The 20,896-nt window shown below is 42.3% G+C and overlaps 2 protein-coding genes across 2 annotated transcripts; one reads left to right on the top strand and one right to left on the bottom strand.

The window, feature by feature from the left end:
- The first annotated feature begins 1,064 nt into the window (after positions 1-1,064).
- On the top strand, positions 1,065-10,842 carry LOC109627517 (E3 ubiquitin/ISG15 ligase TRIM25-like). The gene is made up of 8 exons (XM_020084052.2): positions 1,065-1,354; positions 1,759-2,397; positions 3,879-3,974; positions 4,922-5,155; positions 5,358-5,526; positions 5,936-6,097; positions 6,988-7,098; positions 8,475-10,842. Exons 2-8 carry the CDS (start codon positions 1,777-1,779, stop codon positions 8,528-8,530), a joined length of 1,449 nt encoding a protein of 482 aa, XP_019939611.2. The 5' UTR covers positions 1,065-1,354; positions 1,759-1,776; the 3' UTR covers positions 8,531-10,842.
- Positions 10,676-20,867, bottom strand: dgke (diacylglycerol kinase, epsilon). Its single transcript, XM_020084050.2, has 11 exons — positions 20,138-20,867; positions 18,895-19,054; positions 18,664-18,783; positions 18,434-18,577; positions 17,661-17,818; positions 17,167-17,215; positions 16,617-16,730; positions 16,416-16,487; positions 16,137-16,264; positions 15,830-15,941; positions 10,676-14,465 (listed from the first exon to the last, which is right to left on the bottom strand). The coding sequence occupies exons 1-11, from the start codon at positions 20,587-20,589 to the stop codon at positions 14,244-14,246; spliced, it is 1,731 nt and encodes a 576-aa protein (XP_019939609.1). The 5' UTR covers positions 20,590-20,867; the 3' UTR covers positions 10,676-14,243.
- Between the last annotated feature and the right edge of the window lie 29 nt (positions 20,868-20,896).

Here is a 20,896-nt window from a genome sequence, read left to right as displayed (position 1 = left end):
TATTTAAATACTTTATCAGAATCAGAAGTACTTTATTAATACCCGTAGGGAAATTCAAACGTCACAGAGCTCCTGAGAAGAGGTTAAAGAGCAAAAGCAGGTATGAACATAGTGATAAAAAAGTCAGGTAAGACTAAAATGAAAATAAAAGATATACATATGTAGAAATAAAACCCAGGTATGTATAGATTTACATTTGTACATGAATGTAAGTTAAAGAATACACAGTATACATGTTTAAGCTTATTCACATGTTGTCATTACACAATTTGACAGCCACAGGCAGGAATGATTTCCTGTGGCGTTCTGTCGAGCAGCGTGGGTGGATGAGTCTGCCACTGAACGAGCTGCAGAGGCTAATCAAGACATTATGGAGAGGGTGTGGCGGAAAGTCCAATATTGTCCTTACTTTGGACAAAGTTCTCCTCTCCATCACCACATTGTCCCTGACAGCTGTGTTGGTTCAGTGTCTCTAACCCTGCGTTGTGTTGTGAGTGAGACAAAGACACACTCCAAGGTATTCAGTATCTCCCAACGATTTATCACAACCACAGCATCTGGAAACGTGGAGACAACGTGTTCACAGTGTCTTTCATGTGAATACTGTATGATCAACACCTCCTCAAGGAAAGGCTGAAGCAAAGAGGAAGTGATTCTCGCGGAAGCACGGTAAAGTTTTCAAAATAAAACGCCCGCACTACTTCCGGCAATACTCTACTATTTTACCCCACATACACTTAATATAATACGCAACCTCTTTGCTGACATAACTACGAAAGAACAAATTAACATGAATTCCACAATAGCTAAGGAACAAAACAGCCGTCACGAAGGAAGTGGCGATCCGCACTTTTCAAAATAAAAGTGTGTACTTCAACTCGTGTGGGAATTTCCTACAAACATGATCATAATATAATATGTACTACAACAGCATTGGCAGTGTGTGAGTGATGTCTGATAAAGTGCTGCGGAGGGTTGCTGTATGGATGCATGAATGTGTGATGGAAAAAGGGATTTGAGTGGTCATCAAGACTATAAAAGAGTTCTATAAATACAGACCATTTCCCATTTCCTAGGGACTTAGACTCTAATACAACCACTACTACCCTACACCCTAACCTCTACCTTAACCTTAATCTAACCCTAAACTTGACACTGCTTCTTTTTCCCTATTGGACAATATGGGCTGGTCTTTAATCTGGAAGTGTTTGCGTAACAGACAGACACGCCTACACAGGTTTGGTCAGTAGCACAGACTGTGGTCAGTAGTCACAAGATATCCAATCTATGGTGCCTGCTGACTGCCTGACTACTGTGTACCTATGAGGTGGAGTGATCTGCATTAGCACTAAAGGTAAGTGAGAGTTCCAGGAATAGATATGTTAATGTCAATAACAAACTGTTCTTTTAAAACTTGGATAACTCACTGGATCGTTTTTGAAGATACAGTATTAATGGACACCTGAATTACTACGTGTGCCTTTTTTAATAATGCGAAATTGGGGATTTTACGGGATGTTGTTGTGAAATCTTGCTGCTCATTTATCAGATTTCTAATGCTAATTATAATCTTTAATTACACGACGGTTCTCCATGATGTGGACAGTAAAGTGTTCCCTACTACCGGGGAAAAATATCATGAGACGATTACGTTGCCTTGTGTGGATCAGTAACAAGAATTACTGCGTTTATGTGAGCATATAAAAAGGGCGTGGTGTTGATTCTAAACACACTCATAAGTTTCGTTTCTCCCTGCAGCGGCTGTGGACTGTCGTCATGGCCGCGGTGGAGCAGTGTGACTTGTCTCTCATGAGTCTGGAGGATGAGCTGACCTGCAGCATCTGTCTCAGCCCCTTTGACTGTCCGGTGACCATCCCCTGCGGACACAACTTCTGCCAGAGCTGCCTGCTCTCCACCTGGACGGAGATCTACAGGTGTCCCCAGTGTCGGACCCTCTTCCCCACCAAACCCGAGCTGAAGAAAAACACGGTCCTCAGCACCGTGGTGGAGACCTTAAACCTGAGGTTGGTCCGGAGCGAGGTGGGCCTGCCAGCAGAGGAGAAAGAGACCGAGAAGGAGACCGAGAAAGAGGCCAATGAAGATGCAGTCATACGTTGTGACACTTGTATGGATGCAGAGGCGGCCCACACCTGCCTCACCTGCATGGCCTCTTTCTGTGAGGAGCACCTGCGTCCTCACCGGGAGAACCCGGTGTTCCGTCCCCACCAGCTGATTGAGCCAGTCGGGGACCTGTCGGAGCGCTTCTGCCCGGACCACCACAAGCTGATGGAGCTCTTCTGCAGCCAGCACGTCCGCCCCATCTGCAGCCTCTGTCTCCAGAAAGACCACAAAGGCTGCTCCTTCACTTCTCCTGAGGAGCAGAGGCAGCTCAAAGAGGTCTGCGTCACCTTGTCACTCAGAGTCTGGGGGGGGGGCACAATTTAAACAGGGTCTAATTATCCGTCCAACAACAGTGCACAATTCCTGATCCAGTAAGATGCATATTTAATTTCTTCTTTGTTTATTGTAAGCTCTATAGCTTTGATTGAAGCCACACATCATTTTGAAAATTGTTCCTTCTTCGAGCAAATGTGTTCTTCAGAAGAGCACTTTAAAAAGACTATTGACAGGACAGGTGCACTTAAGGAGCCAGTCAGATTTCACCACGGGGCCAGTGGCCCTGAGTCTGACGAACACTTGGCTCTGTTCACTTACCAGATAGAGCGTGTTAATTATTAAACTTAGTAGATGCTGCCTGCTGAAATTTGGAGTTGAATCAGACTCATGATGTGCTTTGCTTTCTCCTCATTGATACAGTGAAAAGCTACATTTAAGAATGTATACAGTCAGAGCAGTGTTGAATTACAATCTCTGTCACTGTCAGATTTGATTTTACAGGATAGTTAGAAATCAAGTCATTTCGTGCTCCAAATTTGCTCCTTTTAATTTGGAAAAACTCTACATTACACTCCACAAATGGTTGATTATGAAGTTGGTTATTTTTAAATCATATGTATCAATTATATTATTTAACCTAAAATCAAAATGAATAAAATAAATTCCTCACATTTTAGAAAGTTTCATTCATAAGGGACACAACTAACATATTTTCTACTTAACGTGTTAATAATTTCCAGAATACACTCCTAATTTAGGGGTGGCTGGTTTGACCATAAGGGTTCAAATACAGATATTCACTATTTCGGTTTTTTATGTTATTTCCAAATTTCAAACTAGTGCATAAAGGTGTCTACCAGCTCAAACTAATCTATATGTTAAGGAAATGAGTAACTAACAACTAGAACATTAAAATCTAAACTCAACACTAGAATGGCACTCAGTAGAGGGCATACCTCCACCAAGGCCCAAGAGTCCAATGTGCCTGATGTTTTTCATCAATTCTAGATCCATGAATTATTCCCTGAGAAAATGGTGAAATGTTAAAAAAAAAAAACCCTATCTTGCAATGTTAAAGAGAGTGAATTGTAAATCCTGGATCTTCCCCCTGTTCCGGATCCACACCAGAAATCTAACGAGTTCTTTCCTGACCCATACCACATCCTTCCACTATGTTTTGTGATAATCTTTTATTGTTTTTGTGTAATCTTGCTTACAAACCAAACCAACCAACCAACAGACGGAGTCGGACAGGGGTACATGGACAATACAAGAGAGAAATCAGTTCCTTATCTTTGAGTCATTCAGGATTATAATACTAAACAATTATGTCACTATTCATTTATTCAAATTGTATTATCCAGTTACCCACATAATCATTAGCATATCTAATGCTACCCTGAACAGGATCTTTAAATCTTCAGCATTGTTTATTTACATAGAAGGACTCTACCTGAAAGGTTTTATTTCTGTCTCTGCAGTCTGAACTCATGGACAAGTTGGGTTTGCTGGACGGGAAGATCAAGACAACTGAGACTGTTTTGTCTCAGACGAACAAAATGCACAGCAAGCTGAAGGTAATTTTTACTCACTACCTCACCGAGAGGAAACAAATGAGTTATTTGTTTCAAATGGAAAAATGGTGATGATGTCCAGAGATTTTTACCTTCCTGATACTGAGTTCTGTTCCAATACCAGTGCATTACATAAAACTATCAAAACTTATAGAACACATTTTAACAGCTGCATGCTATTCACCCTGTATGGAAGTGATGCTGTCATTGTTGGCTTGGCTCAGGTTAAAACCTTTGAACAACAATACAGAGAAGGAATGCCATAGAACCTTATTTGTATCTAGTTAGTCAAAACTGAGAAAGAACAGATAAATAAAAGAAATCAAGCAATACACATTTACACCAAATGTGATGAGAATTTGTCATGTGTTGTGATTACATACAAAATCAATGCAAAGATGCGATTAGACATGAGTATGAAATATCTTGCGTATCGTATCATTCACGTCCAACACTGGAGTCGAAATATTTGAACTTTCGTGTCGCTGAGACCTGTGAGAGCTGAGAATGAAACTAACCGGACTCAGTCCTGGCACTGACCCGAGTTAAAGGGTGATCAAACCGGTCACTGGTCAGCCTCAGGTAGCGCTGGAAACAACATTCATTCAAGTGATGCGGTTTGCACGATTAACGCAAATAAACACAAAGGATCCCGCAGTGTGAATCACGCAGGGCGTTTATTAAACTTGCGTCGCATTCGATTTCATCGCAGTATAATCATGCATATGTTACACGTCACCGTAGTGAAGAAGTGATTTCTGGGAAAAGAAACTTGCAGCTTTATCTGGGTGTAACTAATACACTCTAAAGACTTGGTATTGGATCAGAACAGATCTGTGTACTCCCTGATGTCTGATGTGGTATTTTTGTCTGTATCAGAGGCATTGTTATCCCCAATAATGTCAGTTTGTCTTTCCATCTGTTTGCTTGTCTCTGTTTCCTTGCCCAAGAATGCTGCAGCCAAAAAAAGGAAGGCATTGACAGCTGTGTATCAGCAGATGCGGGAAATGTTGGAACAAGAGGAATGCAAGGCCCAAAATCAGGTGGAGCGCGAGCTGGAGATTGGTCAGGCAAAACTAGAGGATTTCATGAAGAAGTTAACTGACAACGCTGCACAGATGAAAAAAGCCAAAGAAGATTTCAGCTGTCAGCTGAGTCGCTCCCAAACCCTGAAATTTCTGCAGGTGACATAATAAACTTCACTATTTACTTTTCATCAGCACATCAGTAAATTGAGAAAGTTGAAATGAATTGTTCATTGTAGCTATAATTTGAACTGGTTTGATTTTGACCCCCCAGTGGTGCCATCAAAAAGAAGAGCAGGGCATGCTGTTCACACCTGCCACAGTCATGTTGTGCACAACTTGATTACCTTTCTCCTCTTAGGCTTCATTTGACTTGCCAAAGGTTGTAAAGTTTGAGCCTCATGAGCCTCGAGTCAGCCTGGACTCCAGGAAGGTGACTTTAACTCAGACCTTCGCTGGAGCATTGAAGTTTCATCTGACAGAGATCCTCAAACAGCCTGTTGAGGCCAGACTACCAATCATTAAACCAGGTGAGGGAAAAGAGAAAAGTTACACTTTCAGTGGGACATTTTATACTTGGAGGTTCATTGTGAAAGTACAAATAATATTATAAAAATAATGAATCGAATTATTTCCCAGTATTGCTGCATGTGGGTGACTTAGTGCCATGTGGTTAATATGGACATCAATTCAAAGGTTAAGTCCCCAGCCAGAATTCTGATATCTCCATCTCTGAACTGTAGAAAGAAATCTAAATTCAAATTTGTATGCAGAGGCGGTTATGAAATCACAGGAAAAAATGTGTCTTATCATGTACAGCACTTAAACATTAAAGAGAATGTCTTTGCTATTTAAAAAGCAGCTATACACCATAACTGTGACCACTAAAGCTCGGGGGCATCATGTCCTGTAGTGTAAAAAATGACTGTTTTGTTTCAGTTCCACCAGAGCCTCCCAGGCCCCACAACCCCATATTCCCGTCATATCCTGTACCTCGCTATAACTACATGGGCTCACCCTCAGGCTGGAGTTCACCCCAGTATGGACATGGCATGTCAACAGGCTATAACTGGGCTCCGCAAAATCAACATCAAAAGACAAGTAAGTCAGATAAAAACCTGCAATTATACACCCAATACAGAACCTGGTGGGAGGATGTGCTGTGGGTCAGGGAAGAACCCATTCAATTCAACATTTTCCTCAATAATAATTAATTGATCTTGATCTAAAACAAAATCAGACATGTTGAGGGTACTGATATTTATAAGAGCTTCCAATTTGGTGCAGATCCACATCAAAATCTAGATGTAGTAAATTTAAAAGTGGTTTCATAATGGGACTGGGGACAAGGACTGTTGGGCCTTGGCCGAGGTACTCCACTGAGTGCCATTCTAGTTTTGTGGTCATGCACCCTTATCCTCTATTATACACATCTCTCATTGATGTAACCACATCTTAACTACATGTGGAATCCATCACCTGACAGTATTTGTCACTGGTTTGCAGTTTGTGGGGCTTAGTTGGAAAAAAATATGACTCTTCGTTAACTGATCATTTTAGTAACTGAATCGAGGTGTGCTGACAGGTGACAAATCCGATGAAGCCACACCCACACCGTCTTTGTGACTGTTTCTAAACTTTAAAGGGGAAGAGGGGAGCTTAACAAAAATCTGTTGTCCTATCTGCTGAAATATGATGATCTGACAGTACATGAGGTGGATAATATTAGAAAGGATCTTACACCTACAGCTTGTAATGCAATTTTGAAGAATTCAATGCTCCCTGGTCTAAACCACCAATCAGAGCCAGGATGAGTTTGAGGAGTGTCAATGACTGCTCGGGCACAAATTCTCATGTTCTTTTTATCTATTTTCAAATACCTGACAACTGCTGCTTTGTCATTTATTGTTGCATGTTTTTTTTTATGAATAAATGAAGCTATACAGAAATACTCTAGCTGTAAGACAAACTTTGCTTTTTTTCTCCTTCAGACCGAACCAGAAAACCTCGAAACACGACGGGGAAAAGGATGCAAGCCCATTCCATGGAAAACCTGTTGGAGTTGGATTTTTCGGCTGCACCTCAACCCAGTGAGAAACCAGGTAGACACCAACTACACTGAAAAAATAACAGGAGGGTACACTTTACTCTTAACTTCTTGCTTGTTATCCTGATACATTCAACTAGTTTCAGTTTGCTTAATTAACTCACACAGTGTAAGTCTTGACTGAATACATTAAAGCAAACAATACAATTATTGAAACAGTTTGCACAGTCCATTGGCCGAGGGTTAGTTGGTATACTTGCCTTTAGATTTCAGTTTACAAAACCTCTGCTGCCTGGTGGAGTCCAGATGCTGCTGTTGTCTGTGCCAAGAGCCTGGATCTGCAGAGTCTGCATTTATAGTGTTTACATTACGACTTATAGACGAGATGCAACGTTCATTTGCCAAGATTCGAGAACACAACCAACACAACCTTTGTCACTCTCAGTATCACAAAGCTGTTTTAAGGAGCTTCCCTGAGATATTTTGTCTTTCCTTTTTTATTTTAACTAAGGTGGGCTCACATGACCACACTGTAAAATGTAGCAAATGCATCAGGTTTATGTGTAATCTGAGGAGGTTGTTTGGCCCGGGTGTACCAAGATGCCTCACTAGCGCCCCCTAGATATTTCAGTGACGTAGCCCTTGCTTGATTTAAAAATTAGAGTTTTTGCTTAATGGTGTCCTGAGACCGAACATAGATCTCTGAATGTGGTCTGGCGTAATCAGATCGAACACACTCTCTGTCCACTTGTGGAAAGGAGAGAGTAAGGATGGAGCTCTAGTCTTGGGCACAAGTACATTTACTGTATGTTCACTGACAATGTATCAATCAACCCCACCACAGACTGTTTTCTGACATTGTTACCTAGCTGATCTTGCTCTCCAGCTGATCTTGTTCTCTTTCCATCAGTTGCCGCTCTAGTTGAAATGTAGCACAGCATCTTGTTCTCCATTTACAAAGCAGTACTATTTCAGGAAGTAGACCCCATGTCCAACACGTACATGTGCATGATCCATACACACAGTAGAACGGTCTGCTCATCAAGAATCCAAAGATCATAAACAACACCTGCACCACCCCGACATCGGACGTCAAAGCTGCAAGCAGCTTAAAAATACCTTTATATTCTTTAGAAAACTTTCTATGGAGAATTGATTTCACAAATGTTATCTTTTAATCATGCACATTAATCAGCTGTCACTGATATACAGTACAATCAAATATGGAATTAACCCTGTCATACAAAAATCTGGACAGTGAGTATTTAGGGTTGCTTTAATTTTTTTTGGTTTATTTCAGTTTTTGTGTTGGTGCTAGAATTAAACTTTAGAATTAGATTTACTTTTAGTGAAAACATTTCTTGAACACTCGAATCTGGTGAGATTGATTTGATCTGCAAACTACAAAAGTATTTGTACATTTTTCTTCAGATGAAGACAAAAACCAACCCGGATCTGCAGATGGAAACAAGCCAGACCTGATCTGATTTCACCGAGAAGGATGATCCCGACAGCAATCCCCCTTCTGAGAAATCAACTACACGCCATGAACAGTCTAACTAGATGCAGCAGCAGATGTATTTGCTTCTGCAGTCGTAGTACTCACATCTCACGTTCCCTCGCTGTAGCATAGAAATGTGGAAATTACTCACTGATTCAGACAACAGGGATTGATACTGATGTAATGCTTAAACCAGGGGTTGTCAACCTTTTTCACTTTAAGGCCCACCTTTTCATACATGTAGTTATCCAGGGCCCATTAACACATATATACCTTATTATTTTTGGCTAATTGATTCTAGTCTTTGTTATATCTTAATTGTAGTAAATATGTACATCAAAGCCACTCCCTGTTTTACAGAAAAAAAGCCATCAAACACAGTTCTTTAAAAATGAAATGGGTGTGACAGAAGCCAAAAAAACAATATCTCTGCCCAGAGGGATTTATTGTACAAAAGTGTATGTAAACCTGCAACACACAACATCCTATATTCATATGAACTGACAGTATCTGATGAAGTACAACCCAACAGTATGATTCATTAGCCACAGCAAACAAGGACCAAGCAGCTGGTTTTCAATGCACAGTTTGGAGTTTGAAATCAAAGAGATCATAGACCTTTTCTGTGTTTGGAGTCCATTTCCTTTGGAAGAAGTCGACTGGCTTCCCGGCATGGTGAGTTGGGTGTCTGGTCTCAAGATGCCGCTTTAGCTTGGAAGGCTTCAGCGCCTCGTGTGAAATCACATCCGGGCTGTACCTGGGAGGTTTTCTGGTGTTAGTAGCGTTGGGTTAAGTCGAACTTTTCCATCACTCCAAACACTATTATGTAGCGATTAGCTGTTAGCATTAGCTCACCTGTCCACTGGGCGTCTCAAGCTGATGACGTATGCGACCGTCGCGGCCCACGAGTATCAAATAAAAAAACATTTCACGGCCCTGTAGAGGGCGCTCAAGGCCCACACATGGTTGAGAACGTGTGGTTTAAACAAAGTGCTCTATAAGCTTTACTTCACATAATGGAGAGAGATGATTGTTGTGTGGGAACATGGTGTATTTATTTAATTCATTCATGATGATTGATATAGTGTGGTAGTTGAAATCAAAGTCCAATTTGCAGCTTTTTGGATCCAATTGTTTCTTACTTTAACAAACCACACAGTATAGTCACTATACTGTTTGCTATTCTAGTTTGTATACTACTACACTATAGTGTACCCCCACCAAGGCCCAACAGTCCCCAAGCTGCACCAAATATCACACTTATACAAATCAGTTTCCTAAATGTATAAGATATTTTTCCATCAAGATGCATGAATCATGAGTTGACCGACAAGATGTTGAGGGAGGCGATGGAGAGGATCCGTTAGGGCTCAATTAATGCCAGGCTGCAGTTAATTCAATTGAAAGTCATGCCTAGATACATTATTCCAAAGAAAACATGTCTATAATGTATCCTAATGTATCTGATGTATGTGACAGATGTAAATCTTCTACGACACACCTTTTGGTCTTGTCCTAAGATTGTTCCCTCTTGGCAGCATATTTTTAAATAGTATTCTAAAATACTATTGAACCTGACGCAGTGGTTGTTTGTCTGCTCTGTAGCTTCTCCTGCACTGCCACATACTGTGCAACAGACCCTCATGTTTGGTACGTTAGCTGCAAAGAGAATAATACTCAGCGAATGGAAAGCTACCAGTGATCCTTGTTTCTCTAATGGAACTGGTTTCAGGGATACATCTTGAGAGGCTTCGGAACACAGCGAAAAGGTTTTCATGAAAGATCTGAGAGCACTGGGGGACCAATTTATAGGCACCTTAAGTTTCCCCAAGGACACCCCAAATTTTGCGTGATACCCATTCTCACTATTCCTCGCCATATGCTTTATTTTTTATTTACTGAATGATTAATTAGTATATGCTGTAATGCTGTAGAATAGATCATTTCTGTAAAGTCTGGCTTTTTTCTCTTTTTGTCCTTTGTGATTAATGTCTTTTATGCTTTGTGTTGTATGTTTGGTTTTTTTTTCTGTGTGAAGTTAAATATACATATAGTGTTAGAGGTTGAGTAGCATATTCTAACAATGTGATGGCTTTAAATCTGATTTAATGAAAACACAGACACACATGGCTTATATATGAAAATATTTATGGGAATGTCTTCAAACTCAAAAGACTGCTTCATTACATTCAGTTCAAAATCTGTGATTGAGCAAATTCAGTAAACACTCTTATACCATCTTTGTAAACATCTATGATTTACATGATTGTTAGCAATAAAAGCGTCTCATTTCCCAGACACTGTCTCTGGACTTTCATTTGTGTTTAGTAGAGGTCACGTTACTCTTCATGAGGCCATGTCATAGCACACATGAAATCATGAAATGTTTTCTACACATTCTCATCAGCCTGTAGATTCTCTTATTTTAGATATTTAACAGTTACAAAGTAAACATTCAAATATATTAAAGGTTCGTTGAGCAGGATTTAGTGGCATCTATTGGTGAGGGCATAGGCAACAATTTTTTTACACTTCAGAAAACATAGTTGTTAATGTCATATTTCATTGTTAATAGATCCCCCTAAATCATACACAAAGTTTTTAATAATAATGAACACATGTTGATATATGCACAACCAAGTAAAATGTGAGTATAAACTGAATTTTGAATGCAGAAGCCCACAGAGTTTTGCCAAATTGAGTCTACAAAAATAGAAAATGTTATCTGCCAATAAGGTTTAACAAATAATATCAAACAGACAGTTATTAGCCACACTAGCAACCATTGTCGTCATTATGGATCAGAAAACACATTTGTTGGATGGTGCTGTTGATGTAGCTGCTATAAATTCTGCCAGTGCGGCCATGTTATTACTTAAAGCGTGTACAGCGGTAACAGCTGGAAACAAAGACTATTAAGAGTAGTGAGATTTAACCAAAACAGCTAAGTTGTGGGAAAGATAATAAAGCTCTCTGTAAATCTGAGGGAACTGCAAAGTTAAGGATAATTCTATCCAGGTTAATAACCATTACAACCCACTTCACATTACAAACAAACAAATTATTTGAGCAATTTTAAGCTGTACTTTATGAACCACTGTATTTGGGCCCATCTCTGATTTGAGCTGAAAGCTGGACAGTTAGCGTGTCGCTGTCATGTGACATGTGCAAAGTAAGGATGTACTATGCTAATATTTTGCATTGTTAGTATGCTATCTAGCATCAGTGTCACACTACAGCTGACACTGAGAAAATTTGAGGATCGTGAACTCGTAAGAGTTTGAAAAGCAAAACTAATTCTCAGGATCAACAACACCATAAGGATTCAATTTCCAAGGACCACCATTATCTATACTTACATGCAGATTGTTTGCATTTGAGTATAAATATTGGTGCTTACACGTGGTTCTGCAGTTATTGAGATATTTCACTCTAAAACAGTGTTTTCAGTTCGAGCCATAATGTTGGTGTGGCTAATAACCTGCCAACAAACCTCAGTTACATTTAAGCAAATTCAATTCAACATAACACATCACAAACACATCTGGTAAACATGGATGATCAGGTAAGAGGTGAAACTGGTGTCTGTGAGCGAGAAGACATTCACCAAACAAACTGAGGGTGATGACACCGGGACTTGGTTACCTGTTTAAGAGGTGCATATTCTAAAAGCATAGGCATCACGCGGCTAATAACTGATCCCTGTTCAGCCTAATGAGCAGCAGGTTGGCTCCAGGTTCCTCAGAAACACAAACCAACATTACACTGAAACATTCCTCATATGGCTGTGAGCAACAGGCATTCTGCAAAACACAGGATCACCTTGAATGGCAAAATTATTTTCCTTACAGGACGGCTGTTTTACAAACCGAAACACATTATGTGGAATACAGGACAAATGCAAACAATAAAACTTAACAAGTAGAGCTTTGTCATACGAACAACACAGAGAAGTAAAACAAGTAGGGCTGCACAATATGACTTGCAATAAATAAACAAATGCATGTTTAAGTCTTTCTGCTTTGTGTTCGCTGCTAACACAGACCTCATACAGTGAGTAACCTATGCAGACACTGAAAAAGATTCAAAGCATTAATATTACCATTACCATACCATAGCCTGGCCACAGCCATGCACAGCACCACTAAGTCCACTTACAGGGATGATCCCTGTCTTTTCATACATGTTTGGACCATAAAAAAACATTTTTACCAGCTCTGTCAGTGATTTACTGACCCTCCCTCTGCTCACAGTTCAAGCAGTCTTTTGCGATACGCATATCGCGCATGTTGATATTGCGATGACAGTAAATTTGAGATATATTGTGCAGCCCTACAAACAGCGTAATAATAGTGAAGTGTCAAGGTTTGATTCTAAGACTCAACTCTACTCCACCGCTCTACAAAAAATGCTGAAACAATCCACTACCTTGTGGTGACTATTTTTTAAAACACAAATAACGAAATACAAGAGTGCGACTTGGATAATGTAAGACAACATGACACAGCATAATCTCATCAGCAGTTATCACTATCGGCAGCAACATAAGGTCAGCAGTATGGTTTTGTGTATGTGCCTACGTTCTAAGCAGTGTAAAGTCAGTGCAAAAACATAAAATACAGTTTGTCAACAGGCGGAGAAGCTTTTACATGGAGGCTAAGAGGATCCTCTGAACAGTAGTTACTTGGCAGTACTTTCAAATTAAACCCCAACAAGGGCCTGTTTGCTGTGGCTCTTACAGGAAAGCGAGATATAGTTTGAAAACTGAAGTGTAATCCAGCAGTTTGGTGAGAGCTACTTGAGACAGTGCATCATGAAGTAAACAAACTAAGGTGGATGTCCAGTGATTGACCCATTACGGGTGGAACAGAGCCATTGCTCCAGATTTAAAAAACGTTTTATCCTGCAGACACATTTCAAAGCCTTACCCTAGGTGGCAAATGCAGGAGACACTAAAAAAACATTGACCATCTGTCGAATTTAACAGAAGTTTTGTGAAGTTTAATCTCATCACCCACTGGAACACTGATCATGTGCATGTAGAATATCTGTGTGTTGTTTGTGCTTATTTGTGTAACAAATTATGATTAATGTACAATAACTTGCATGTAGGCTAACTCCAGCAAAACCTCCACGTAACAGTACTGCTGTTTACCATCACCTGCTGATGAATTCCACATGGCTTTGAGGGGGATTTGTCAATTCAACCTGGATAAGTTGTTAAAAACGGCTCACTGATACCTGCAGTACTGCACTGGGCATTCAATGGTAAATACTGTATAATAAATAGAGTATAGCTGACTATACATATCTATGGCACAAGGGATCAGTGCAAATAAACGGCAATATTACTCCGTAACATTCACCTCCTCCTGACTGCCCCTGTGGAGAGGAACTGCCTGAGCTCTGGGTTATAGGATAAGTGGAGTGTGGATGGAAAAGACTGGAAAACCACTCACACAGGCCCATGTACAAACAAATCTTTCTAAACCCTGCAATCTCTCTGAAAAGATCTGAAATGACGACACAGGAAACAACATCTATTCTCATCAACATGACTTGAGGATAAAGCTTTTAAGATCTTAGAGGGGGACAAGTAAGTGCCCTTGGAGAAGATGGATTAATAGAAACTGGGCTGAAGACAGAAGACAAAAACTTAAAATAAGAAGAGCTTCAGATCACGTGATGTTCGGTGTGGGTCATGCACGAGCGGAGGCTGGCCCCGGAGGCCGGGGCGAGTCATGAGGGGTGGGGCTCTCTGCCTCGGAGGAGCTAGATTCGTCGTCGTCATCGTCCGTCTGCTCGCCGCTGTGATACAGCATGAGAGCCTGGGTCTTATGGGTGATGGTGATGGTGCAGGGGCCCTGGGCCCATGGCTCTCCATCCACCTGCATGGGCATCTTGGAGCTCTTGAGAACCAGCTAAAGAGGTAAGACACACAGTATACCACATCATTACGTGTTTGGAGTGTGAAGATTGTGTCATTGCTCAACAGACCTCTGAAATAACCATTAGGTATTAAATAACAGCAGAAATCATTCAAACACCAGATAAACCATACCATGAACAGCTGTTTAATGTGTCCTTCTACTGTAACAAGTGCATTTCCCCAGTGTGGGATCAATTACAATTTTAGGAAAAACTTTAAAAGACTTTAAAATCGTCATGACAGATAAACCAGGTAGGATGCACACAAGGTTTTGTAACTTCACTCTGCACCATATACTGTTTATAAAAAGCTCTGCACACAAGGTCCAGCAAACGAACAATAAGAAGTGACAGTATATTATAGAACTGTATATTTTAGAATGACTCACTGATGACATGGAATCATTCTGAAGTAGCTCTAGAGAATTAACACAGGACTGATACAAATCTATTTGATAAAAATGAACAAATGGTTCAAAAGTGTTTTAATTCACAAACTGCTGCCCTGGATTTTGCCTCTCAGCACTGGGCTAAAATTAAACACAAAATCCTCCCCTCTAATTATGTTTGAGACATTTGTCATGGTAATGACTCCTGAAACTGACCTTCATCAAGGCAGTGTGCTGTTTATACAAGAAAGAATTGTCTGACGTTGTTTGGTGTCTATCAATGAATCTAACTGAGACAGAATATTCAGAGGGTTTTAGGTCATAAGTAATAGAGTCATTTACATGACATTTCTAATTCCATTAGTATTAAAGGCTTGAAGAGCATTTTTGCTCATAATTATCAATGTGAAACAGTTCTCTCATGCAACACTTTATGTTCCCCACTTGTGACATCAATCTTTCCCAGTGTAAAGTATTGAAATACCAGTAAAATTACTTCCTCTATCCTCTCCTTGTTATACTCACTGTGGTTGTTACAGTCACACTCACGTGGCAGTGACAACCATCCTCTCCTTAAACACGGTCATCATATTTACAGTGGTAATAATAAATGGCAGCAGTAATCTCTCACTTATAATTGCTTTAACTGCACTTTTTAGTGCGTGAGGATGGACTTTTACCAACAGAGCTCATGTGACATAAAGAGTTTAGATCGGTGTCAAACCAAGCAAAGACTATGAGCCCGTGCAGGAGCTCAGTAGTATACACTTAATCAGATTAGTCCAAATTAGATTCCCAAGTGCTGTGAGGAAGCAGATGGCAGTGAAAACCAATTTGACACCACCATTGTCTTCCTCCATACCCACTAAACAGGAAATACTGCAGCCAGCGGTGTGTGTGTGTGTGTGTGTGTGTGTGTGTGTGTGTGTGTGTGTGTGTGTGTGTGCGTGCGCGTATTGTTGCCTTACCCTGACAGTGTGGGCTTGTCCCAGCCGCACAGGGTTGGCCAGCTTGACCTGGATCTGAGCACAGTGGAAGGAGCCAAACACGCCCACCACCTCCAGCAGGCCATCATCCAGTCTGCAGGAAGAGACAGGAAACAACCCTGCTGCGCACTCTTGGTTGCCATGGTAACATGGAGCACTTAATGCAGCCACTTCAGTAAGAATAGAAGCATCTTAGCAATAACTGGAGGTTAATTCTTGTCTCTGATGGTCATTTGAAATTTTTATGACTAAAACCTGTAAAGACTTTCACACTATACAGTAATCTCACCTTGTAGGGGGGCACGGTTCATCCCCCATACCCTCCCAGAGTCTGCAGCCCCCACCCCAGTAGCCAATGTTACAGACGATGATGCCCTCCAGACTGGGCAGCGGCACCCTCTCCCCATCCAACTCCAACTACATGAAGAACACACACATAAACATTTGACAAACAAGTCAAACAATGACAAAACCACTTCTTAAGTAACAGTGTTGTAAGATATTCTCAGCCAAGAGTGAAAACACAGATTAAGAATGAAGCTTCAGCACATGAACAAGGCAAATGTACCTCAATCCTCTTATCCAGATCCTTACATTCCTGCACTAAACAGTCTTTGGTGCCATACAGGAAATATACAGCCTGAGGAAAGAGAGGCGCAGACATTAATACAGACAGGTGGCATATTCTCAGTCTGTACCTTGTGCTCATATTCAAATTTAAATACAGGAGAAAAATAATTTGCGCATGTTCAAATGAGGTGGTTCAGACCTTGTTGATGATGCGGCTGGAGAAGAAGGAGGGCGTTTTCTCTCGGTGTGTGTGAAAGTTTAGAGCCATCAGAGCGTCGGGTCCCACAGAGAAGTAGTTGTTCATGGACAGAACCTGAGGGACGCATGAAGGGAATGTCTTACTACAAGTAGTACTAAGTGTGTCAGTGGATCACCTGTCTTCTATTGCACTGCAAACCCCAACTCAAAGCTTCAGTGACATTAGAGCCCAACCAGTTTATCAGCTGTCTAATAAAGACCAACCAATCTGAGTCTTTAAAGGTACAGTGTGTAGAATGTTGTGATATCTAGTGTTGAAGTTGCATGTTGCAGCTGAACACCCCTCACCTCACTCTCTCCTTCCAAACATGAAAAAGATCCTGTGGTAGCCTTTAATTGTCATGAAAACTCAAAAGGTGTTTAGTTTGTCCAGTCTGAACTAATGCAAAAAACAGGACGCCCTCTTTTTATTTCTTTTTTAATCACTAATATCGATATCAGCATCGGTCTGCCTCTACGTATAATAAAATGTTGGCAGAGATCAGACTCACCTTAGGTTTACGAAAGTAGAGGCCTTTTGAAGCCACCTGCACTTTCCATCTGAAAACCATTATGTCGGTAATTAGAACAAAAGAAAAACAAGATACAAACAGATAAAAACACATCGTCCCTGCCAGTAACTGTATTATATACATATGTAATTCTATAAATGCATTATGTCTAAATGCTGAACATTCCACTGGACCCCAAAAAATAAATTCCAGGACAAAAGTGTAGAATATGTATCCACAAACTAAGCGTACAGTCACATAGAATGTATATGCAGCAAATCTTCAGTGTATGTGCTCTGAGGCTCCTTCAAATTCAAATGGATTTTATAAGAGATTTTAACACTACAAATGTAATCACTGTAGACAACTCTAAAGCAGTTGATGTAACATAAGATCCTCCATGGCTTCTTTACACTGCATTTTAAAACACAGAGACTTAGAATTAAACACCTGTCCCAACAGCACAGCACTGAAAGCACTAGAACAGCCCCCACCTGTCCATTTTGACCACCTCCGCATCAAGGATGTTACGGAGAACCTGTTCCACAGGGATCTCTCCAGCATAACCAGCGCCCCAGCCCAGAGTGTTGGAAAGATCATTTCCTGTCCCCAGTGGCAGGATGGTCACCCTTGGGATAAACTGGTCTTGGCCCTGACATAAGAAAACAAAGGAGCAGCAGGTTTATTATTCACTTTGCAGAGAAGTGGTGATACATAGCAGACACTGAAGCTGTTTTCAGACATGAACTGAACTCTGACACTCTCCAGAGGGGCTGTATGTGTGGACACTAATGGTCAAGTCAGAAGCTCCGCACTTTCCCTGGAGTTTTCCTGCCAGGCCCCTGGACAATGTCTGAATGAGCCCATGTCTAGAGGTATCCCAGTGAGCGAGTGGGCTTGTTGATGATGTTTCTAACACATGAAAGACACAATACTGAAAAAGAATACGAATATCTCAGGATGAAAAAAAAAAGAGGATCCATACATGCAGAAGATGCCGGCAGAGAGAAACTTGGTAAGATAACAAGGTTGGAGTGCTTCAGGTGATAAGGGCTGACTGGAGAATCTCCTGCTGCTTTGTTAAGATGTGAATTATATAAAGTATTATGCAGACATTCTCCAGAGTTCATGTCTGAAAACGTCTGGAGTGTGTCCCACACACCACCAGGTGTGTTCATAAACATCCACATGCTTGAAGTTCACACTGGCACTTGAACCCTGCGGTAATTACGAGAATCCACGTGAATACTTGTTAGCCCCGTCTCACCTTTAGCTTCATGGTATCGATGGCATCCAGCACCCAGCCCACCGTGCCATCACCTCCACACACCAGCACCCGGACGCTGCCAGGGGGCAGCAGGGTGCACAACTGGAGGGCTTTCGAAGGAGACAGCTCAGAGAGGTCAAACACCTGGAGACATGATGATGAGAGGAAATACAAGTTTCACTCATGTTAAGTGCAGACATATGAAAAAGCTGCACAAGCTAAAGACTGACCTGCACTGGGTTAAGGATGGAGCGAAATTCTCCCAGCAGAGCTTCCCCCATGTTGTTACCGCTACGTGTGTTAGCCAAGACCAACACTGGAGTCCAGCCACTGCCGCAGGAAGACGCCAGCTACGGAAACACAAGCAAACAACACCCACGTTGCTTATAACAGCTCTGGTGACAAATCGCACAACACTCACAGCATTGGCACGCTGAGGTTCCCCGTCACTTCTCCAGCACCTTGCTGTACTCGTCCGGGTGCCTGCGGCGGAGTTTGTTGACATGGTAGAGGTAGTGAGGAGGGATGATCAGGCTGTGAAACTCGCCCAGGTCACACAGGTCTGCATCCACCAGGCTGTCCATGCAGTCGTCGTGCACCGTGGTCTGACACCACACACACCTGAAGGAGGGACAGAGCGACAATCTGTCAGAGAAGAAAGAAAATACACAAAAGCACTTCCTGCTGAAAAGGAGCAAGAGTCTGAGTCTTAACCAGCCGCAGGGGTGCTGGTCTGTCTCTGACCTTCGACCTCTAGAGGTGGGCGGTGTGAGAGGGTCACTGTTAGGATTAAAGGGATTTATCTGACAGATTATACCAGCTTGTGGCTGCCTCCACAGAGAGCAGCAGTCCATTAGAGCAAATTAATGACACAATCCCATGAAAGGTGGTTGTGCAGCATTACAAACAGAAGCCTTTCATTCAGGGAACTTAATTATTTTTCAGATTGTATTCTACAAGTATGTCATTGTCAGTGCTGTCACTGAAGCCATTTTTAGACATGACCTTGCCTTTCACACATGCACAACACAGCGGGAGGTTTTCTGAACAGACGTGTTCACAACAGCAACAAATCCTCCACGTTATTCAGGCGAGAGACGGAGCAGCATGGTGCGGCAGACAGACACAGGAAGTGATGTATTAACTCAGCTGCAGAGATCACCTGATCATGTTTACAGCACCCAGACACTGTTGTTCTTATCTCTTATCACCACAAACTCTCGAGAAATCTTTGTCGGTATCTTCTTCGTGTGTGTCACTGCTTTTTCACCTGGAGATATATGTTTTCTTTCTGTTCTTTTCATTTTGCTTGTTCCAACCCCACACTTGCTCTTGGTTAAATCCAGCGGGGGATCCCCTGCTGTGTCCACACATCAACTTCTCCTGGATTTCTACTGACTTTAAACTAGGAGGCCTGGTGGAGAGACAACCTCCAGAGAAAGTCTGGAACCCCCCCCCCCCCCCCCCAGCTCATGTCTGAAAATGGCTTTAGAAAGGTAGGGGTGAAGGGAGGGGGTTTCAGGTGGTTTCCATCTGCTACTCTACCACTAGATGTCACTGAATCCTACACTCTGCTACTTTAAATGTGCACTTACCAAATCTGGAATTGTGAAGGATGTTAGACATAAAACTGCCCCCTCTGTGTAAGTTGTGGCCCCTTTAACTCCGCCACTGAGAGCACAGCTGCAGCACCAACATCTGTACCTGAGGTCGCAGAGCTTCGGCTGGGTTCCACACTGCTGCTTGCACGCAGCACAGTAACTAGCGAGGGGCACATTTCCGCGCACCCAGCGGTGCTCCATGGCTCCGTCGGGGACGCAGGGGCCCATGATCTCCTTGCAGGACAGGCTCCGGTCGGCCCGGCGCAGGCACTGCTCGTCGGCGCACACGCCGCAGGAGTCGCAGAAAGCCCCGTGCAGGATGTGCTGGGAGCAGACGCAGCAGTAGGTGGGCTTGGTGAACAGGTCGGTGTAGTGCCAGCCGTGCTTGCTCTTGCGGAAGAAATCCTTCATGTGCGTCTTCCGCTTGGAGCGCTGGGCGCTGCACCACAGCGTGATGACGACCGGGACGATGACGGCCAGAGAGGTCCAGAAGAGCAGCGTCCACTCCTCCCGGGAGCCGCAGTCTTCCTGCGCCTCGTCGCCCTCCCTGTGCATCGCTGCTGCTGTACGGTGAGGATGCTAACGAGAGGAGAGCTGTGAGGAGGAGGAAGAGGAGGAGGAGGAGGGCTCTGTAGACACCAGCGGCCGCACACAGGACGCACAGCACGGCTCCTCCATGTTGACACACACCTGCAGGACACTGAGGGCTGATGCTCGGTGCGCAGAGGAGACGACGTGGAGCTGAACACAGGAGCTACTCGCTAACGTAGCTTCTTCAGAGAGTGTTTACACGTCGAGATGGGTGGCCACACAGAGGACAGGCACATCCGCACAGCAGTGAACCCACGTGACTACAGCCCCT

Source organism: Paralichthys olivaceus, chromosome 8 (assembly GCF_024713975.1).
Source record: "Paralichthys olivaceus isolate ysfri-2021 chromosome 8, ASM2471397v2, whole genome shotgun sequence".
Classification (NCBI taxonomy): Eukaryota; Metazoa; Chordata; class Actinopteri; order Pleuronectiformes; family Paralichthyidae; genus Paralichthys; species Paralichthys olivaceus.
This window is presented reverse-complemented; position numbering and strand designations above follow the sequence as displayed.

Excerpts from the sequence above, each read along its gene's own strand:
- LOC109627517 (XM_020084052.2), top strand. The coding sequence starts at position 1,777 with ATGGCCGCGGTGGAGCAGTGTGACTTGTCTCTCATGAGTCTGGAGGAT. Across the intron at positions 3,975-4,921 it reads AAATGCACAGCAAGCTGAAG|AATGCTGCAGCCAAAAAAAG; the intron begins GTAATTTTTACT and ends TCCTTGCCCAAG. Across the intron at positions 5,527-5,935 it reads ACTACCAATCATTAAACCAG|TTCCACCAGAGCCTCCCAGG; the intron begins GTGAGGGAAAAG and ends GTTTTGTTTCAG.
- dgke (XM_020084050.2), bottom strand. The coding sequence starts at position 20,589 with ATGCACAGGGAGGGCGACGAGGCGCAGGAAGACTGCGGCTCCCGGGAG. Across the intron at positions 18,784-18,894 it reads ACCCGGACGAGTACAGCAAG|CTGGCGTCTTCCTGCGGCAG; the intron begins GTGCTGGAGAAG and ends GTGTTTCCGTAG. Across the intron at positions 16,731-17,166 it reads TCTACTTTCGTAAACCTAAG|GTTCTGTCCATGAACAACTA; the intron begins GTGAGTCTGATC and ends TGCGTCCCTCAG.